The following is a 20,269-nucleotide window of genomic DNA, read 5'->3' as shown; positions in this document are numbered from 1 at the left end:
CAGGTCAGAGTTCATGTCTGATCCATGAGTTAGAGTTAGAGAAGAGCCGCCAGTGATTTTTTAATACATCTACATTAACTCAATAGTCGTGTGATCTTTTTTGACTGCACTCCATCCTCAGATAATCCCTGTGTTCAGTCTGACAGATGATCCACTTTGTAAAATGAGTTATCAATTCAGTCGTACATCTCAATCTCATTACAGGACGGGGCCTGACATGTTGGCTTCTTGATTCATTTGACTGTTGTTACGCTGAAATTCAGCAGATTCACTGTCGGGGACAAATGGGAAAAGTACATCAGAACAAAGAGCAAGATGTCATTTAACCACATTAGATGTTCTTTCTCTCAAAGATGTAATTGTCCAGCTATGTCTACTGTTTTTCTCTGCAGGAGAACATCTGCCTTTAAAGCTGTTACTTGTGCAAGTCTTTCAGAAGCAATTAAGTTTAAAACAATTTGCAGTTTGTTTGAAGGCCTAAAATACCGGATGTAGGAAGTTTAAGGCAACAGACAGAAGAGAGCGAGACGTGGAGTGCATGGAGGTGAAAGAAGCTCTGAAATCTGGCAGCCGGCTGACAATACTCCAAAGCTCGTAGGCCATTCAGCTGCAGTCAGCTGTGGATATTTTCTGTGTAATCTGACCTGCCTACATGGACAGTTCTGGGTCCTGCCAGCATGGTGGGGCAACGTCACAGCCTCATGACCCCTTTTTTAGCCAGCCTCACACCCCGCAGACGACAAGCGACCCCCTCTATTCAGACTCACATGGCGGCTGAGTTTCTGCGGGGTGGGCTGGATATTCCAACTTGTTACAGCTAGACAGGACTGTAAAAACACCAACAATGGACAGGAAGCAGAATCTGAACCGAGCCGAGACGTTCTCCTTCGTCAACCCTTGGATCCGATACTTTCTTTTCTTCTTCAGCTTCTTATTTTGGGTGAGTACAGTTGTCGTTATGCACAGGCAGGAACTGACAAAAACACAGCTGTTCTGCTGTCCCTGAACGCCATATCTTAATATTTCTGAGCATACAAATCTCCAGCTATCAGGGAGCTGTAGCTTGGCAAAACATGTCAGATCTGCTGGAAAAGGAAGTTAAACTAAAACGAGCAAAGAAGACTTTATAAATAATATATGAAGGAATATAATTCGGAAAGTATCCGGAGCTCAAACAGCAGGAGCAGCCAGCCTCCCCGCTGCTACTATTTTAAGTTTACTACAGTTATATATGGACACTCAAGATTGCTCATATGTCTCTGCAGCAAATGTGAAGTGCTGTGGTCTTATCACATCAGAAGTGCACTGACTCATGGTTGTCCATATCTGAAAGTTTCTGTATATCTTCAGTTGAGGGCTGTAGCTTGAAAGCTGCTGTTGAATATGTTGTGGGCTGCAGTGTTTCACAACAGGACTGCACATAATTCGGGTTCATGCTATAAACAGCAGTGATTCCAAACCAGCTGTACTTGTACAACATATGTTGAAAATATTTATATTCATATTTGAAAATATATAAATCAAAGCACTGAGTCAGCACATAAAGAGAGAGGGAGCTGGTGAAAAGTAGTTAGCCAAACAGTTAGCCAAAATGGCTAAAAAAGGTAGCTTAAAGTAGCACACAAACAGTTAGCCTACATATAATGAATACATTTTTGAACAGATATCTATAGGTTATAGATCAATAGTTAAAATAGAAGTCTAATTATAAACAGTGGAAATCACCAGGTGCTGCATGGTGGTGCATTGGTTACCACTGTCGCCTCACAGCTAGAAGGTTCCTAGTTAGAATACCGGTTCGGACGCAGGGGGCCTTTCTGTGTGCATGCGTGTTTTCCCTCCAGGTTTCCTCCCACAGTGCAAAGACATGCTTGTTAGGTTCATTGGTGGCTCTAAATTGCCCGTAGGTGTGAATGTGAGGGTGAAAGGTTAGCTGTGTCTCAGTTCGGGGGCTGCATCCTTCAAAGGAGGCCGTCTCTGGAGGATGAGTCATTCGCTACGAATGTAGACGCTAAGGACGAACTGAAATGAGACGGTCTGGTCTATAAAGGATTTCCTGTTTGCACCACCAGCTGTTCCCGCCCTTACCCTTGCATCACCAAACCTGGCTCCTGTCGCCTAGCAGCAGGTAGCTAGCGGGCTAACTAGCTATCATAACTGACATCATGTAACTTAAGCTTTTATTCTAACGATACTTTGTTTTTTAACATTTGTATTGCGAGCTAAGTTCGACCGCGTTGGAACCAAAAACCTTTACATATAAAGTGTATTTCTGGCCATTTAAGAGTCTGCCATCTTGTTTGAGTTGGCGCCCAATTAATCTCGGCACCCGATGGATCCTTGGTGGCCCAGGAAAAAGAGGACACATCTGAAGGAGCCTTCAAAATGGGACAGGCTTTGACGCGCCGCTGTGACGCAATCTGCCTTAAATACTTCCTTCGAAGGATGCAGCCCCTGAATTAGGACACAGCTACTGTCTGTCTCTGTGTGTCAGCCCTGTGACTGACTGGCGATCAGTCCAGGTATAACCCCGCCTCTTGTCCAATGACAGCTGGAAACGTCTCCAGCCCCCCTGCAACCCTTAACAGGATAAACGATCTACATAATGGACGGATGGATAAAATCGCTAGCATAAAAGTGATGGAAAAACAGTCGAAATTAAGCCAAAAGTAATGCAGAAATGCAAAAAATACTGAGCTAAAAGTAATAAATTATTGAAAAGGCTGCAGAAAAGAATGAATAAAATATTCAAACTTAAGTATTTGTCCATTATGATAAGTTAATACATCATATTTAACTCAAAGTGATGGATAAATGCTAAATATTGTCAGCTAAAAGAGATGAATTATTGAAACAGATAGCTAAAAGCTTTGGATTAATGGTTGAAAAAACTAAAGGTAATGAATTAAAGGTTAAAAATTCAAATGTCCCTTTAATACTTTTAGGTTATTCTTAGATAGCTAGCTTAAAGTAATGGAAAAAATGGTTAGCATTTGTCCTAGCATGAAACATGTGCATGTACGGACAACTTAAATATTGACAGTTCAGTAGTTTGAAAGTTATTGTAACCACTATATATCAACTTTGAGATGATTTATAAAGTGAAATAATCCACTCACATTTACATGATGACGACTTGGGTCATTGGAGGTTCACAGAAAGAAAAGAGTTTGTAACAACAGGTAGACTAAGGACGCACGGGTATGATGTTAGTGTAGCAAGACGCCAGGAGACAACTGGGACGTCATGTAGCCATTAAAGCATCCACACACACACAGAGAGACACACACACTGTTAAGAGCATCTCCCTCTGTCTCCCTCGCATCAGTACTTTAAACACAGGGATCACATCTGTAGCTTCACAGAGTCACTACACCTCCACTACATCCCTGTTCATCCACTCCTACACAAACACAGCAAGGGGGCAAACACTGTACCGCACCCTGACTGTGTTTAGGGCCAATCAGCAATAACTGCAGCCCCGGCAGCCCGGCCTGTGTTGACTTTGTTTATCAGACGCGAGCTCAGAAGTGAACACTGCAGCCGTAATCCATCAGGCCTTTGTCCCCGCGTCCCCATGGCTCAGTTCAGCTGGCTTTCACCTCGCGGCACAATCCTCGGGGAGAAGCCTGATTCATCCCTTTGAAAAGCCTGAAAACAGAGCTGGAATACATTCAGCGCATGTGTGTTTGTGTGTGCCTCCTGTTGCAAATGCACACTGTCACCCTATTCACATAAGCACACACACTGGCACACTGACAAATGGAGCTGCAGGTAAACACACTCCCACACAACAGAGAATATCCTGATAAAAAAACAAACTGCTTCACAAATCTTAAAAAAAAAAACTCCCAAAGAAATTCTGTGCTTGTGTTTTGTCAGCTATTGTCTTGTCCACGTAGATTATTGATTCAAAAATGGGAGGGAGATAAAAACATACAATTTACTTCTCCAGAGAACACAAAACAATCGGGCTGGACGCGGCGGCTGCCAAATAAAAATTACACCTTTTCCACTGCTTTTTATGCCTTGGAACAGGTATCCTCACGACCTCCAGATATCCAATACAGAAACAAAACAAATACACAAAAGCATCCTGTACACACACACACACACACACACACACACACACACACACACACACACACACACACACAGACACAATTAGTAATCAGGAGACTATCTGTGAATCTGGAGGCTGGAAATGAAAGGCAGGCCATGCAGATTGTTATCCAAGGTGAGAAAAACAATCAAGAAAAGGAGGGAAATTAGTGTTGACAATGCAATCAACAGGAAGCTCTAATTCCACCTATTTGCCCCCCTCCTGGCTCTTCTATTATGTATCTTCTGTCAGGGCAACTCCCATCCTCTGCAGCCTTACAGCACGTCCTCCAGGACCTCCATCACTTACAGGACGCACACACACACACACACACACACACACACACACCGCTCCCTCTGCCTGCGCGGCGTCACTGTTTGGAGAGCTTATTAAATGAGGAATTCTTGCCTCATCCTCTGCATGCTCAGTGTGGGCTGCCAACGTCTCTTTTGTGTTCAATGTGTTACACAGTTGGAGCTCCTTTTTTATGCCACTGTGATGTTTTGGTGTGTTCTTTTTTAGAAAAGCACAGAGCAGGTCTGAGGCATCAACATCCTAAACACAAACTCCTTGCTTCCTCTCCCTCCTGTGGGATTTTTCCTCTCCGTCTGTGCTGCTGTAAGGGTCACAAAAACACCGCTCAGTAAAGCTTGGGTGGATAATAACCACACTTTTCGAATCAAGGTCAAGTTCTACTCGACGCGGAGATCCACTCAGAGATATATAAAATGAGGTTTTAAATGGTGGACAGATTTTGTCTGAGAAATGCAATCTCCACATTATCACCCTTAAAATTCAAATGATCAAAGCTGAGACCCATATGTTCAGGGTTTTTGCTGCTGACATCCATCCATCTGTCTGTTTGTTGGTAAAAACATAAACTGGCACTGTTGCCACGGCTACCGGAACTTTACACTGAGCAACCAAAGATAAAGCTCATCATCACTAATCTTATCACACCTGCCCTGTTTGAGAGAGAAAATAAAGTCTGCTATAAACACAGCCAGCACATGAAAAGGAACATACTTTCCTTCCAACACGTTTTCACACGTCCAAGCAAAGAATACACAAGGAAGAAAAACAGGCCTGTGAATACCTACTTATAGATCGCAAACATACAGACCGTAGAAAAAGATGGCCGACATGACAGCTCCCTAAAAGTGAAGCCAAACCCTCTCTATCGCCCCCTGCTGACTGGCTGCAGTATAGGTCATAAAGCCCGCCTCCTCCATGTTAACAGATGGGACATGAGTCAAACTATATAATCATGTCAAATAATTTTTTTTTTCATTATAGTTGGTTCTTATCATGCTGATTTATGTCAAAGTGTTCATTTTTCTGACAAGTTTACTTTTAATTAGTTATTTGATGCTATAAAAAGGGGGCATGGCCTCATGATTGACAGCTCTGTTAAAAATCCGGCTCTTGCAGCGTTCTGTTCCCGAGTAGCAGAGTAGAGGAGGAATGGCGTGAGGAGTCGTAACTAACACTAACACTACAGTCACTGAACTTTCCATAAGCATGAATATCTGCTTCAGACCAACACAAGAAGCTGTTCTGCTGTTAAACACGCCGACGTGCCGGATCTTTGTTAGGCTGACGATGTGTTTTGGTTAGCGGAAGTGGCTAACGAGCAGCTCATTTTTTACAATGAGAGAAGTTGGAAATGCATCATCCATCTTTATACAGTCAACTGAACTCAAATGTTGCCGTGGTGATAGTAACTTAGTAACAGCTGTGTGACTCCTTGGTGGGACAGTTGATTTCATTGAGATTTCAGGTGAAAACACCATCTCAAACTTCTGTCAGTATGCCAAGCCTGTAAATGCTATCAGCAAACAGATCACATCAGAGCACCATTACACTCTGATGAAGCAGTCATGTAAATGTCATGTCTGTACTGCCAGAGAAGTGGCCAGGGCAGCGAAATACAAAAGTGCTCACATTCAAGATTTAACATTGGAGCAGATGGAGCAGCTGGTCAGGTTTCTGCTTCAGTTAGCATCTCCTGGCAAAAGTGTTCTTTCTTTTGCTTTGATTACCCGTCTAACACAAGCAGCACAAGAATACCTACGATTTGATGCCTTAATTATGTATGTGGAGGGAAAATGGTGGGCTCAGTTGACATAGTCCAAGATATTTTCAACAGCCTCTTACTCTGACGATGACATCACACACTCTGAGTCTGAACATTACACGCAATACACACGAATGTAAGACGCCCTGAAGGGCTGAAAACCTCATGAACTCTGAAAGGTCACTGTGAATAAAGTATGAATGATGTGAAAAAGTTGAATTAACCTGAAAAAGCCCAAAATGTTTGGAACCTGGAATATTTTGGAAAGTATGAATGGTCTGTGAATGCCAGCTCGCTTGTCCTAAATGAGCAACGTTTCATGCTTTAATGAGTTTAATAGGTTGTAAAGTGAACCAAATAAGTGGGATGAAAAAAAATAATGTTTTTTTCATCAGTCATTGAACTTTACAGAAGCGTGAATATCTGCTTCAGACCGACACAAGAAGCTGTTCTGCTGCAGACTGAGCCCACCTGAGGGCTCCAACACGCCAAGGCCAAAGGTCAATGTGTGTTTTGGGAAGAGGAAGGGGTGGGACGTCAATACTGCAGCTGCACCTATCTCTACTGCACACACTCTGGATACAAATGCACTAGATGACAGCACCCGCTGCGGGGGGGATTTTGGCTTCATTTGTGTACAATGAGGGGAGGTGGAGACACGTCATCCATCTTTATATACAGTCGTCAATCCCAAATTCTTATCCAACTTTTAGGGAATGATTTTGGGAATAATGTTTCTTGCTCTTCTTCTCCTTTCCCCAGGTTTTCTCCTTGTTGATTGTTGCCATTGGGGTGTATGCAAAAGTCCAGAAAGCCACAGGTAAATAAATGACACATTCACCAAAACAAATTTCTGCTAAACCATAAATAGAGAATGTTCTAACATAAAGTCCATTCAGTTCGTACCTGCTGGCCGGTTTCAGCTGCACACCTGACGAGCTTGTCACGTTTTGTAGGTCGGCAACTTTTAGCTTAATCCTGTCTCAACACTGGTCATTATTTTCAGGTTTCATTTGTAATATTACGTGGATGGACTACAGAAAGGATTAACCTGGGCTCGTCCCGCTGATTACGCTCCTGTACCCGGTTTAATCCACAAAGGGTCATTGATATTTAAGAGAATGAAGCAGCCAGTGTAGGAGAGGCGGGGACAACAGGGTGAGAGAGGGAATGTGTCTGAATCAAGGTTAGAAAAAAAGGGTAGACAAATAATGAAAATAATGACAGGGAGGAAATGAGATAAAGGTAGAATAGAGGAGGACAGATGTCTAAACAGGCTGTTGTGTTCCTGTCTCTGTGCCAGACACGGTGCGGGACACGTTCCTGATCGACCCGGCTGTCATCCTAATTGTGGTGGGGGTGGTCATGTTCTTCATCACCTTCTGTGGCTGCATCGGAGCGCTCCGAGAGAACATTCGCCTCCTCAAGACAGTAATAGACATAACAGGCACATTACTAATACTGGCGCTTTCTTTTGCTTCTGATATGGTAGCTCAAATTACATTTAATCCAAAGCCAAGTCTTACATCTCATGTGTAACGACAAATCTGACAGTCTGTTATGATTCTCTCTTAGTCAGACGTTCTTTTAATATTCCTCTCTTTCCTCACCCTAGTTCTCCTTCAGCCTGACATTGGTCTTCCTCACCCAGCTTGCCATCGCAATTCTGGGCTTCTTCTACTCAGATCAGGTACGTGTGCGGTGGTCCCTGCCCTGACCATGCCGCTCTCTAGCTCAGTTATCCAGTAACAGAAATTCACTTGAAAAGGACACATTCGCTCCGAGTTCTCCTCCACAGCGACACCTAAATCGACCATGCATGCCCCCTTAGCTCCATTGATTTAGTGTATTTTCTCCCAGCTTTTGGACATCCTGTGCATTTGTAAACGACAGTGTATAAAAGTTAATAAGGCATGGAAGCCACAGAAGGGCCCAATGAGCTCAAGGGGGGAATGTATTGTTATTGCCACACAGCATACACAGAAAAAAACACATCTACATCAGCACTACACTGTTTGTGTCGCAGCCCGAGAGCCCTGAAAATGTGTGTCTCACAAAAGGAAGGAAAACATCCTTATTTTCTCCCTCGGAGGCAAAGACTTAAAGGGATAGTTCCGACTTTTTTAAGTGGGGTTGTATGAGGTTGCCGATACACAGCATGTGGATGGTGGTCAGCACAGCCCCTGCTTAGAGAAGCTTGCCACAGTAGCGACACGTAAGCTGAGCTATGTACCGCTGCGGGTTTGGAGCAAACTTATAAGACACATAAAAAAACAACTTACTGTAGGTCATTTCTATATTTTGATTTAGCTTTGCCTTGTCTATTACAGCTCTTTCCTTTTTCACTATGACTTTTTATCAGGCAACATCCATGTTCCTACACCTGCCCCATCAGATCAGCAGGTTATAGAGGAGACAAACAAATACAGAGAAATAAAATTGTCACGGAAACGAGATAATGCCGTTCACAGTGGAGACAAGACGACACTTTTATGACCCAGAGAACAGATAGCTTTTGCAGATGAGATGGGCTGAAAGAGAGAGGAGGGAAACCACTAAGAATGGATTGCGGCCGCTGATAGCACCAGGCTCGCACTGGCAATCTGGCAACTGATGGGCGGCCGGGGTGGGGGTTGGGGGGTTTGTGGGAGTAAAAAATTGCCGGCCGCGGCCCCTATGCTCTCCAGTCTCTTCAAAAGTAGCCCAACTTCGACAGGTGTTTACCGGTGTTTCACTCTCTGTAACACAGCGCACAACTGCAGCTTGTCCATAAAAGAACCCGTGTGGTGCGTCGTGCCCGTGTGCAGGATCACTGATTGATCCCCTGATTATAACAATACCAATATATTATTAACAGACGGTATTTACAATTTTTGATCACACAAAAGTTGGAATAGTTGTCATGATCAGTGGTAACTCAAAGCGTGACAGCTCTTATAGCGGGTGCAAAAGCTGTGCAATCCTTTAGTGAGTCCTCCACTTCATTGTGTCATTTCAACTGTTTAGTGCTATCTCACCTGATAGTTGGTTTCAGCAGCGCTCTAGCAAATGTCTAGCTGGCATATTTCACAATGGTTTACATATTGCTCTTCAGAAAAATGGTCACTGAAGAAGTGGAGCTTTGTATTTTGCCTGTTGAGTGTTGATGGCTTTATTCAGTGCAGCTAGCCTCAGCTGTCTGAGGCCAGTATCATAGTAAATGGTAAATGGACTGCACTTATGAAGCTCTTTTCTAGACGTTAGACCACTCAAAGTGCTTTTACACAACATGTCACATTCACCCTTACACACACATTCATACACTGATCTAATCTAACTAATCTGCCCATCAGGATCTAACTATTCACATTAAAACACATTCACACACCGCAGGCTAATCCCTCGAGAGCAATCCTCAGTGATTCAGTGTCTTGCCCAAGGACACTTCAACATTTAGACTGCAGGAGGAATTAAACTGCCAACCTTCCAACTGAAAGACAACCTACTTGAAGTTGCGGATATGAGCGACTTTTACAAGGACCAAATTATGACGGCTAGACGACTGGGTCAGAGCATCCAAACCTGCAGCTTGTGTGGGGTGTTCCCGGTCTGCAGCGATCAGTACCTACCAAAAGAGGTCCAAGGAAGGAAAACCAGTGAACCAGCGACAGGGTCATGAGTCCAAGGCTCATTGATGCACATGGGGAGTGAAGGCCTGTGTGGTCCTATCCAACAGAAGAGCTACTGAAGCTCAAACTGCTGAAAGAGTTAATGCTGGTTCTGATAGAAAGGTGTCAGAACACACAGAGCATCACAGTTTGTTGGGTATGGGGCTGTGTAGCTGCAGACCAGTCAGGGGTGCTGACCCCTGTCCACTGCCAAAAATGCCTCCAATGGACACATGAGCATCAGAACTGGACCAGGGAGCGATGGAAGAAGGCGGCCTGGTCTGATGAATCATGTTTTCTTAACATCATGTGGATGGCTGGGTGCATGTGCGCCTGGGTAAGACATGGCACCATGATGCACTATGGGAGGAAGGCGAGCCGGCGGAGGCAGTGTGATGCTTTGGGCGATGTTCTGCTGGAAACCTTGGGTCCTGCCGTTCATGTGGATGTTACTTTGACACGTACCACCTACCTAAACATTGCTGCAGACCAAGTCCACCCCTTCATGGGAACAGTATTCCCTGATGGCAGTGGCCTCTCTCAGCAGGATGATGCGCCCTGCCACACTGCAGACATGGTTCAGGAATGCTTTGAGGAACGACGAGTTCAAGGTGTTGACTTGGCCGATCCATGGAGGCCCCACCTTGCAACTTAAAGGACTTAAAGGATCTGCTGATCACGTCTTGGTGCCAGATACCTCAGCACACCTTCAGAGGTCTAGTGGAGTCCATGCCTCGATGGGTCAGGGCTGTTTTGGTGGCAAAAGGGGAGCTACACAATATTAGGCAGGTGGTCATAATGTTATGGCTGATCGGTGTATATGGTGATCATGACACTCTTCGTTTGTACAGTCCCAAGGGAAGTTTGAGCCTGTGCTGGCCACATCTCTTTCTGATCAGACCAGCTGGTCTACAGCGTATATGCGGGGGAATACAGAACTTGTATGGCTGAGACAAACAAAGTGTCAAAGGAAAGGGCTGTCTGACAGCAAGGTAAAGCAGTAAAAAATAGGGATGCACGATATTGGATTTTTTGCCGATATCCGATATGCCGATATTTTACAACTCATTTAGCCGATTACCGATACCGATATTTTTTTCCCGCACACCTAATTGCAGAGATCATCAACTCTCTTCTGTATTGGAATGAGCGTACAGTATAATGGTGATACTCTTATCACATTTGTTACAGCGGTCGGGGTGACGGGTCTTGAGATGGTTAATCAAGTTTGTAGTGTTGAAAGACTTTGCCTTGGCTCCTCCTCGCATCACCGAAGCTGAGCAGTCATTGCAAATAGCAGCTTTGTTATCTGTTTCGGACACTTTGAAAAACTTCCACGCCACGGACATTTTGGCTTCTAACTCTCTCATGCTGCAGGTAGACACACGTGACATCATCACGCTGCGCCGCGCAGGTCTTCTTCGTGCCGGGGACATTGCGCTGAGGTCGGGCATTTAATCAAGTATGCAGCAGCCCATTATTTTATTGGTTAATTTTTAAGCCAATATCGGCCGATACCGATAACGTGCCGATAATATCGTGCATCCCTAGAAAAAAATATTCAATATATCATGTACACTTGAACTTGTATTCTGTGCTCTTTTAAAGTCCCCCACGTCCACAGCGGTACATAGCTTAGCTTCTGTCTCAGTACTCTTGCAAGCTTCTCCAAACAGGGGCTGATCTTATTTTACCTTCAAACCATTTTATGATTTTGTGACTACCTTTGCCAGAATAATGGCAAAAGCTTTGATAATAATAGTCAAGTTGTAATAAAGCAGAAGTGGCTGCTTGGGACTAATTAATACGGAGCCTTCAACAGTTGTAACCGGATGAAAATATATTAGTGTCACAATAAACGTAGCTCATGCAGGTTTTTGTGCATGAAATGTGTTTGTGTTGGAAAATCGTCCATGAGGGAATCAGTGAATAAAAGTGACGACAGGTGAGAACATGTACACATGTCTGAGTATGCCTGAATACGACCCTAGTGACTGGTTCAGAGGCTCCAGTGAAGGAACAATCCCCCCTCTAGCATCCACTTATCTCCTACAGTAACATCCCATTAGGGCTCCACTGGGAATAAAAGCACAACAGCCAGCATCAGAGTGTTTGGTGGCGAGGTGCCTGGTGTCTGATGATACCTCTCCTCTCCCTTGTGTTCTCTGCCAGCGCTCGGACTGCCTGCTGCTAAACAGCGCAGTTTAACAACCCTCCCAGCATCCTTCCTCGCTAAATGATTCAAATGCTCCGGCACTTCAAAGTGGAACCAAATGTTCCATTTCAACAGATCCCTTGAAGGAGACTTTTCCACTAATGACATGGGGAGGTGTGACGGTGGGCTCCCAGGCCCACAAGCGTACTGTACCACGTGGAGAGACAAGCAGATGGAAGGGTGGGGGGGACGCAGTAAAAATCCAAACACAGTTTAGTGGAACGACCTCGGGATAAAGATTTGGGGCTATTTTGATACAGCTTGCAGTATTTATCAAAAATAACCTGCTCTAACACGGGTTATAACACGAACAATCCGGAGAGCCTTCAGCAAAGCGCTCACAGAGGTTCATTTGAGCTGAATGAAATTTTAAAGTTCAGCAGCTTATTAGCATACAGTGCACCTATTAGCATAAATTACATGTGAACCCGGGCTGTGTAACCATGGCCCTCCTTGTTTTCAGGGGTTTTAAAGGATGAGATTTGCATTAAATACCTTTTCAAACACTAATTATTTTAGAGAATAGAAAAACTAAATATTAACAATGCAAGGCCTCATTGATACTCTGCAAAGGAATACATTATAATAGACAAAGAAAGCTGCTAATATAAAGTAACACACGACTTTAATGTCTGAATCAACCTCATTAAGTTTGGAATCATCATTACGGATTATTCTAACAAATCAATGTAATCCATTTATATTTCATCTGTGTATATTCAGCTGTGAAGCGGCTGATGGAAATTACCACATTACAATAACAAACGTCTAAGTTCACATGTTATCTGGTGCAGCTGAAACAGCACTAAACCTGTGTGTGTGTGTGTGTGTGTGTGTGTGTGTGTGTGTGTGTGTGTGTGTGTGTGCTCTTCATTGGGCATGCATCGTGTGTATTGATCTCGGAGGCATGAATGGTTTTATTATCATTGTTATGCTGCACTCCTGCAGCCATCACACTGCAGCAGCAGCTCCTCTCTGCTGCTGTGTTGTGGCGATACATCCCACAGGACGCTCATACAATGCAAACAAGAGGATTTAATGCGTCCCCCTCAGACATCTACTACTATTTATATTTATACGGACATAAGCATGAACATAGAATATTCAATGAGGAGACCAGTGCTGCATCTGTAGGCTAAAAGCTGAAATACGTCTCTAGATGGCCTTTAATAAAAACATACATTTGCAGTTAAATGCAACAATGCACACATAAATAACGTTATGCAAATCAAAATTATAGACGCTGTTAAAGGAGATGTCGTCCAAGTAACAGGCCCTGAAGGACCACACATACATGCCTGACCACTCCTGAGACAGTCTGATGCGATGTAGTCGTGGATGTGATCAGCTTCTGGTTGTGTGAGGATTTCTACAGCGTCTGTCCAACGGGGGTTTCACAAAAGGAACTGAGTAATTTCTCCAACACACGACTCGAGTAATTAACTGAGCCACACAACCTGAGAGGGTTCACCACGTCACGGAGAACCTCAGGAGCCTGGTTACAGAGACATTTATAGATAAATTATCCTCCGGCAGCTTTAATTAAGCTATTAATATTTAACAGATTTAATTTCTTCAGAACATGGCAGCGTTAATATAAGAGCTATTATTCTTTGTATAACCTCCCTTGTGTCTCCTCTGTTAGACTCGGGATGCTTTGGGGAAGTTTGTGAAGAAAGCCATCACGCACTACAGGGATGACCTGGATCTGATGGATTACATCCAGAAAGAGGTGCTGTGGCCAACTGCACTTAGCTAGAGAGGCTGTGCCTGTGTATAAAGCTCTCAATATCACACTCCTCTTCAGATTGATCACAGTTAGTGGTTTATTGAATCTGTCTGAGCTCTAAACCAGGAAACCACAACCAGAGACCACAGAGCTGCATGTCCTCTCTCTGTGATTTTGGCCTGAGTGAGGGTTTTCCACATGAGAGGTCACATGTTACATACACTTCCTGCACTCTGTGGCTCTCCTCAGGTGACATCCCTCTTCCATCTGCACACACTGGCACACTCGTGAGCCCGGGTTTCCCCATGGGAGAAGCCCAGACTGGCAGGATGTACAGTGCAGAGCAGGAGCATGTTTCTAAATATACACCTGAGCTCCCCTCTCTCTCTCTTTCACTCAGTTCAAGTGTTGTGGGTGGAACAACTACACAGACTGGTCCTGGAACCTGTACTTTAATTGTACACATGAGAACCCGAGCTCTGAGCGCTGTGGTGTGCCTTACTCCTGCTGCACGCCTGTTCCTGGAGAGGTGAGTGCCTCTCTTTGTAGACATATGGTAAATGGACTGCACTTATATAGGGCACTTCTACTCTTCTGATGACTCAAAGCACTTCAGACTACATATTATTAATCTCATTCACACACAAAGTCATACACAGATGGTGGGGTCTTGTGTGCAAGGTGCCAACCGGCTCATCAGGTTCTATTCTAATAGTCATTCAGATGCACATTCATTCACTGAAGCCACAGCAGGCAGGACTAGATTGCTGATAGAGTAGCCAGGGATATAACCGCCAGTGTTACGAGTAGATCACCCACCTATAAGCTAAACAGTGTGGACACACAGATGTAAAAGCTTCTGTTAAAACTGTAACTTTAAAACACTGCTGTAAAGAGGACTTGTAGTTACGTTGAAGCCAGCAGGCAGCTGTGAAAGAGGTCTCAGAGGAATGCTTCAACAAAGGTTTCAAAGAAACACAACTGAGTGAGTTAACAAGGAGACACAGCGTCTTCACGTTTAAGGAAGTATCAGACCTGCACTTAAGAGTTCAGCTTTCACAACTTACAGGCAACAACAAGGTATCCTTAGAAACCATAGTTCTCTGAATACCATGATGCTGCGATAGGCCCAGTCCCAATCTCCACCCTAACGCCTAAGCACTGAACCCTCACAGGCTGACGTCATGTGTCACAATCATGTCAGTTTCTATTGGTCCAAAGCTAACGTGAGGGGGGGGCAATGGACACAATATGTTTTTAATGATTCAGAACAATTTTAAAATGTATTATAAATGTATTCTAATTATTTCGTCCCAGGGTACAGAGGACCCCACTTTGACAACCACAGGTTTAAATACTGCATACAAACGAGGCATGGGACACGCTATCATGCATCACAGGTTGCCTGGAAACAAGTCGCGCCATTAAATAACTTTTTTTTAAGTCGAGGTGAAATGAAAAATGTCTTTTAATCCTTTTAGATCACATCCCCGGTAATATTGTGCATCTGTTTGACAATATAGGCAAAAAAAATACAGAAAATCCATTTCTTCCTATTCTTATATCAAAATACGATCATTTTTTGTTCCAGTAAAAAAAAAATCCTGTGTGCTTACGTAAGCTAGGACCAACCAATTTCAACCAATCAATCTGCAACATTTAGCCGCAGAGCACCAAGAACATATTTTAGCTAACGATCAAAAGTCAGAAAGCCGTTATTTTTAATTCTTTGCAAATATTTAGCTGAAAAACAAAAGCATCTCTAACGGTGATCACATGTTGTCATTCACAGATAAACATATTTATGGTTCCTGTCACCTCCATGCTTGCTTTGTTTACATTTAGGGTTCAAACTTTATTTATTACTACTTCAATATAGGAACATTTGTTTACATTTAGTTAGGGGCTGGGCAATCACGTTTGTATATGTCACCAAGTTGGCTATGAACTCTGGGTAACTACCAAAGGAGGTCTGCAGATATGCAGACTCAAGGAAAGTCAGTAATTTGGCGTTGTAAGTCCACATCAGAGCCCTCACACACTTGGTGATATGACAGTGGGACGGCACTAAGAACTCACACACTTACCGAGCCTCAGAGTCTGAGAGTCTGTGAGTGTCGAGATTGGGATTTGGCCAAAGACTTATTTGCCAACAAATGTTTATATTCTTATATGCACCGTCAACAAGAGCTTGTTAACAGACATGCTAACAGCATTGAGCTTTAACCTGGACCCAGACTGATGAACTGCTGGGATTCAAACAGCTTTGGTTTACAGCTTTTAAATAGACATGTTTCTTTGCCTAAAGTTGTAATCTCAGTTAAGATCTTAGTTCTGTCTCTTTGGCGGCCCCTATGGTGATAAGCGGTAATTGTGGGAGCACACTTCCCAGATATCCACACAGTGCTGCATGTGTGACGTCCACGGTTGGCTCCGGTTGTAACTCTTGATTTTCCTGGCTGACGGTCGCTTTCCTTTTCAGACTGTTTGCTTCATCTGAGCGTCGAGTTTGTTTCTTCTTCTTTGGATTTTCACTTCTTGTTGAAGTTGTATCTGTGGTCATCCATCTTTTCTTTGTTTGTTCAGCCATAGTAGATTTCTGTTTACTCACAACACTTGCAGAGAGCGGAAAAGCAGCCGCTTAGCTCCGCCTACCCTCTCTTGATGACCAACCACTGCTGGCTGATGAAAAACGCGTCACTAACTGGGCGCCGCTTGTGATTTTTTGTGAAGTCGCCACAGACACCCAGTCTGTAATAATACTATATACTGCAAATGCAAAGGCTTTCATCAGTGGGCCATAGGCTCAGTCACCATCATGTTACCTCATACTGTGAGAGATAGAGACTTTTATTTACAGACATGTATTTACATGGACATTTTCGAGATTATTACTTTCATGTAAAAATAGTAAGTTATCTGCTCCTCGCACTGCTGCTGTACCACGGCTTTAAATGAATATGTTAGTCGCTGACACATGAACTCTTTATCAGGTTGAATGAATTAAGTGAAAAAGCAGATGACCAGACTTAGGGCCCGATCAGACAGGACGCGTTTTAGCAGCTGGGGGCGGCTTTTTTGTCATTGTTTTCAATGAGAGCTTTTTGCGTGCTGCTTTCGCTTTGCAGAGCGCTTCGCTTTTTACCGCTCTGTGCGCCTCGCGTTTTTGAGGAAACGCTCCGAGCGCCTCGAGTTGCAAAAACTTCAACTCAAAGCAGAAAAGCGCCCGAGGTCATGGGTGTTTTTTCTTATTGTCCAATTGGATGAAAGGAGAGGCGAGCCTTCTGTCAGTTTACAATGTAACGGTTAAGTTAATGACAGCTAATGATTCGGTGGTTGCCTTAACAACAGTAGGGAAAAAAAGCCGCCCCCAGCTGCTAAAACGCGCTCTGTCTGATCGGGTGTTTTCTTCCACAAAAAAGGCAGTGCGGTGCTCCTCGCATTTTACAGCCTGCAAAGCGCGTTCTGTCTGATCGGGCCCTTACTGGTCGATGGTTGAAGTTTCGGTGCTGATTCCCAACACTCCACTCCACACCGAGAGGTTGATATTTGAAAACATACAATAACAAATATCTTTAAGCATTTGAATCATAAATTATCTAAACAACCCACCAGACCATAAATTATCTGTGGACGCTGAATGTAGCCGAGTTTCCCGACAATGACAAACTGTATTTGTATTATTTTGACATTGAAAAAGTACACAAGAGTGTCAAAACAGCATGCAGCTATTTTTATCTTTGCCTGGAGGCAGCATCAACACGTCTGCATCTGCAGGTATAAAGTGCTGCTGGTATTACTTTCCTCTCCCCAGGGAGAAGCAGGTTGTTGTGCATAGAAGTGCTCTGGTAATGACCAACCACTTTCTTTCTTGTGAAGAAGATGCAGCTTGCAAGAATGATTGTTGTGAGACTCTTGAGTGCATTAGTGAGACATGAGGCCATCTCCGTGAGGTGATTTGCGTCTAAAAAAAGCTCATAATTATATTATAATCAAGGGAAAGTTTCTATAATTAAGCCAGACAAACTGCAGACACACGTATAAGCTAACCAACAGGGATCTAACGGCCACACAGCGCTGATCTGCAGTAGCATGAAGCAGCCTTTGTTACGCTGCTGGCAGTGAGGATTTACCTGTTTCAATATGTAAGCTAATATTTTGTTACAAAGAATCGACTCACACAGCCGCCTGCACGTACCTATTAAATTTATACAGATAAGTGTGCATGCAAGCACAGTATATATGCAGATACAGTCATCGTGCATGAATCTAAACCCCCCCGCAGACACTCAGCCTGTCTGTCCTTCGTGCAGACACACAGCAGAGCAGCTTACAGGTCACCACAGACAATTCCTCCTAGTTTGTGTGAAGACAGAAAACTAAAGAGTGCATGTAGATCCATCACACCATTATTGATTAAACATCATGCTACACGGAAAACAGATCACAGCAACCTTTTCTACATGGGTGAAAAATCAATTAATTAAAGTGTAGAGGAGCTGATGCAGTGCTGCAACCTGCTGTTCAGAGCCTGTAACTGCATGACTGCTTCAGGGACTGAGCAGCACCTCCTCTTCACATCAAACAGACCCTGTTGAATCACTTGCTTGTAGTTTTCTTTCCTCTTCTTTCCCCCTCTAAGTCTCTACAGTCAACAGGCCTCCTCAGCTGTCACTATAGTTTATCTGTATCATCACAAAATCACACAAATGATATGAAATGTCAGTCTGAGAAGGCATCGCCTGAACACTGTTTCAGGTTTTATTGACAAGACAAAGAGCTAGATGAAATCCTCATGTGTTCCGTCTCCCTGTCTTCTTCATCTGGCGTGCAGACAGTGATCAACACCATGTGTGGATTTGGGGTTCAAACCCAAAACTACCTGGAGGCAAACAAGTCAATCTACCCGGTGGGCTGTGCAGACAGAGCAGTGATGTGGATCGAGTCTCACCTGCTGCTGGTGGGGGCTCTGGCGCTGGGTCTGGCCTTACCTCAGGTAACCTCAAAACACATGCACCTACTTAATGCTGGCTGTGCTCTCTTTGCAACACTCATTTGCAACACCTCGGACAGCTCTCGGGTAAAATGACTCAAGTCTTATCTTAAATAAGCTCACACACACACACACGCACAAGAACGAGTCGATGGCGGCATCACCTGGAGGCTGACCAGACTGAGCGTGTAGCAATCAACATATTGACGGGGCCCTGCTCACTCGAAGGCACACTCAGATGGTGCACGTGGACCGGGCTGCAGCGACACCTCATCAATCAGGACCCTGCACTTTTTCTGAAGTCACACTCAGACAAACAACAATCTGAGAGCTTCCTGCACAAGAACAGATTGTCTCACGAAGAATAACCCCGACAAAAACTAATAAAAATGTTATTTTAAAAGGAACCAACAGGGTGCAGGGTTAATGTGAAACCAGTGGGATAGAACTGATTTAAAATGGAGGGTTATACCTAGACGGCAATAACTCGGCTCAAAGGGACGATGAAATTTTTTACTGCACATTATTCTTTTATTACTCTGTTGTAGTCTGAAAGTGCAGGTTAATGTGCAACCGGGATAAAGGTCTGCATGTGATGATGTAGGATTATGAGCCACAGAGAGGAGGATAAGATATCTTCCTACTCACTGAGCACCGCTGCACAACACACCTACAGCTTTAAGTGTTGTTATTAACCCAAGTCAATATGTTAGATCGCGCATGAAATCAAATTAGCACTTATCAAAAGAAGCCTCCACATAATTAGTCAGAACACTTATCAGAATGAGTCAGGTACCGTCACACTGTTCTCTAACACAGCGTACTGTAAGCCATCGGATCTTTAGCCCCGCCTTTCCTCGCTCTCACATCCGCCTGATTGGGTCCCAAAAGATCCTGCAATGGGGGAAGCATGTGAATTACCCATGAGTCCTGTCAACAATTGCATTCGTATTCTGGTTGCTTTGATGTGCAGTCAATCTGATGATGATCTCTTCTTTGTCTTGCACATCCGAACGAAACACTTTGATTAGATTAGCCTGCTTTAAATGCCAAATTTAAACCATATCGATGATTATTGAAAAGATCTGTTCGCCGCCATTTGTGTGCTCTTGGTTTGAGAAACACTTTGGATTGTGTCAGTGAAATAATTGTGTTGTCAAGTTTTGAAGTCTTAATTCATGTCACTTGCATATCACAAGCCTCATCCTTTTTTGAAATACTGTGCCAGCTGAGCGTTACGACACCCCTCTGAGGGAGCTCGAGACGTTGGGCACAGGCTGTATTGTTCTGTGATGTAAAGTGGCTGCTGCCGTCCTCTAGATTGCAGGCATCGTGCTGTCCCAGATCCTGATCTCTCAGATCCAAGACGAGATTACCTCAGTGTTGTGAGAGCGGGCCGACACGAGGGAGGAGGAAGAGGGAAGAAAAAGAACTTGCAGTACTCAGCTCAGCTCCTCCGACGTGTGCACGAACATCTGTTTCCCTGCTACTGTATCACTGCAATGT

General features: G+C 43.9%; 1 protein-coding gene across 1 annotated transcript; it reads left to right on the top strand.

The window, feature by feature from the left end:
- The first annotated feature begins 844 nt into the window (after positions 1 to 844).
- tspan33b (tetraspanin 33b) lies at positions 845 to 20,152 on the top strand. The gene is made up of 8 exons (XM_069687069.1): positions 845 to 940; positions 6,942 to 6,999; positions 7,483 to 7,610; positions 7,795 to 7,869; positions 13,687 to 13,773; positions 14,171 to 14,303; positions 18,609 to 18,766; positions 20,084 to 20,152. Exons 1-8 carry the CDS (start codon positions 845 to 847, stop codon positions 20,150 to 20,152), a joined length of 804 nt encoding a protein of 267 aa, XP_069543170.1.
- Positions 20,153 to 20,269: the final 117 nt, after the last annotated feature.

This window comes from Semicossyphus pulcher, unplaced genomic scaffold (assembly GCF_022749685.1).
Source record: "Semicossyphus pulcher isolate SPU_LCO1_2020_fin unplaced genomic scaffold, fSemPul1.0.p SCAF_8, whole genome shotgun sequence".
Classification (NCBI taxonomy): Eukaryota; Metazoa; Chordata; class Actinopteri; order Labriformes; family Labridae; genus Semicossyphus; species Semicossyphus pulcher.
This window is presented reverse-complemented; position numbering and strand designations above follow the sequence as displayed.